This window comes from Austrofundulus limnaeus, unplaced genomic scaffold, assembly GCF_001266775.1.
Source record: "Austrofundulus limnaeus strain Quisiro unplaced genomic scaffold, Austrofundulus_limnaeus-1.0 Scaffold1154, whole genome shotgun sequence".
In the NCBI taxonomy this organism is placed as follows: Eukaryota; Metazoa; Chordata; class Actinopteri; order Cyprinodontiformes; family Rivulidae; genus Austrofundulus; species Austrofundulus limnaeus.
In genome coordinates, this window is record NW_013953556.1 from 97,107 (window position 1) to 98,846 (window position 1,740).

At 42.6% G+C, this 1,740-nt stretch overlaps 1 protein-coding gene across 1 annotated transcript in view; it reads left to right on the plus strand.

Annotated features, from left to right (window-relative positions):
* ube2j1 (ubiquitin-conjugating enzyme E2, J1) overlaps nucleotides 1–1,740 on the plus strand; it is a 29,471-nt gene that overhangs the window by 7,815 nt on the left and 19,916 nt on the right. Inside the window, exon 2 of the mRNA XM_014030991.1 lies at nucleotides 523–596. Coding sequence (XP_013886445.1) covers nucleotides 523–596 — 74 coding nt within the window. The remainder of the gene's footprint in view (nucleotides 1–522; nucleotides 597–1,740) is intronic.

Consider the following 1,740-nt stretch of genomic DNA (forward strand, 5'->3'; position numbering starts at 1 on the left):
GTTTAAAAAGGGGGACCGGAGGGTGTGCTCCAATTACAGGGGGGTCACACTCTTAAGCCTCCCTGGTAAGGATGCCTCCTGGACGCCTCCCTGGTGAGGTGTTCCGGGCACGTCCCACCGGGAGGAGGCCCCGAGGAAGACCCAGGACACGCTGGAGGGACTATGTCTCTCGGCTGGCCTGGGAACGCCTTGGAGTTCCCCCGGAGGAGCTGGAAGAAGTGGCTGGGGAGAGGGAGGACTGAACCTCCCTTCTGAAGCTGCTGCCCCCGCGACCTGACCCCGGATAGGCAAAAGAAAATGGATGGATGGATGGATGGATGGATGGATGGATGGATGGAAGTTTATGCAAGAATCTTGGATCAAAACTGTTGCAGCTGAAACTTTTTGTGTTGAACTGGGGCGGGGCTTATAGGTGGTCCACTGCGAACAAACTTTGTAAATGACATGAACAGTAAAAGTGTGAGAAAACTACGTTCTTGTACCTGTCAGGTAGCTAACCATGGTGTTCTTTTATGTCTGCAGCGGTGAAGAGGCTGATGAAAGAAGCTGCAGAACTCAGGGACCCTACGGAGCACTATCACGCCCAGCCACTGGAGGTAAGTTCTACACAGGTTCTGACCAGACAGGATGCACTGGTCAGCTCTATAACGTACTTTACAGTGTGAACTAATTAATAGTTTTATTTAAAGTAGTAATTTATAGTTAACTTATAAAAAATACTGACAGCACTTCTTATTCTGGTTTTGTTCTTGACTTCATATCTGTAGAACCTGGCTGTGTTTGGCACTATGTTTTGGTGGACTATTTACCAACTATCTTGTGTTTGGTCAGATTTTTAATTTTTTAATTTTTTGTAACAATYCTTCTTGGCAATAAATTGTATACCCTTGGAGAGTCTGTTAATTTATCCTTAAGTTGTCATATTTGTAAGAAAAGGACAAGTGTGAGTTGAGCGCCCATAAAAAACTGCAGAATCCTCTCTGCCAACACCAAACAATTACTTCTTATATATTTTTGGAGTCATTTGTTAGGTTGGATGATTGAAGTCTGAAGAAACATGACATTATTGAACTATTTAATTTAGCAAACAGGGACTTCAGTAGCATGTGGAAGAACCATACACAGCCACAACAGTCTGGCACCTCCTCGTCAGCTGAAAGACAACAAACAGGAATTTACTTCCTTACTTTTTCAAAAGTATTTGCATTTTAACAATGTTTAAACAAACAGCAGCTGTGTGTAAAAACTTTCACATCATTATCAAGAACAACATGTCATTCAAGAAACAAACCATAATCCATTGAGTCCAAAGAAAGAAGCTCCATCACTTACTTTTATCAGAAGGAAAATCACTTTTTTTTCTCCCAACTCCATCATCCCATCACATCTGTGTTTTGTCTATTTTGGCACATTTTACCATTTTTTCGTTTAGAGAAAAAATAAAAAAAGCAAAACAGTCTCCTGCTGTAACAGGAATTTGATTGGAGGTTCACCTGTAGCAACAGAATCAGTGTCGGAGCTGATTGGTCTGATCTGTACTAAAGACTACACGTCATGTGTCCATTCAGACAAAAGGACTTTCAGTGAATTTTATTGGCTCTGGAGACCCCACAGACTCCACAAGKAGAATTTACAAGCTTTGTATTCTAATTCAGAAATTCTTAACCCACTGTGGGCCTTGAGCGCCACCATGAGGGCCTCAAAAGAACAACAGTTTTTAACTTTGGGCCACAGAGGGCC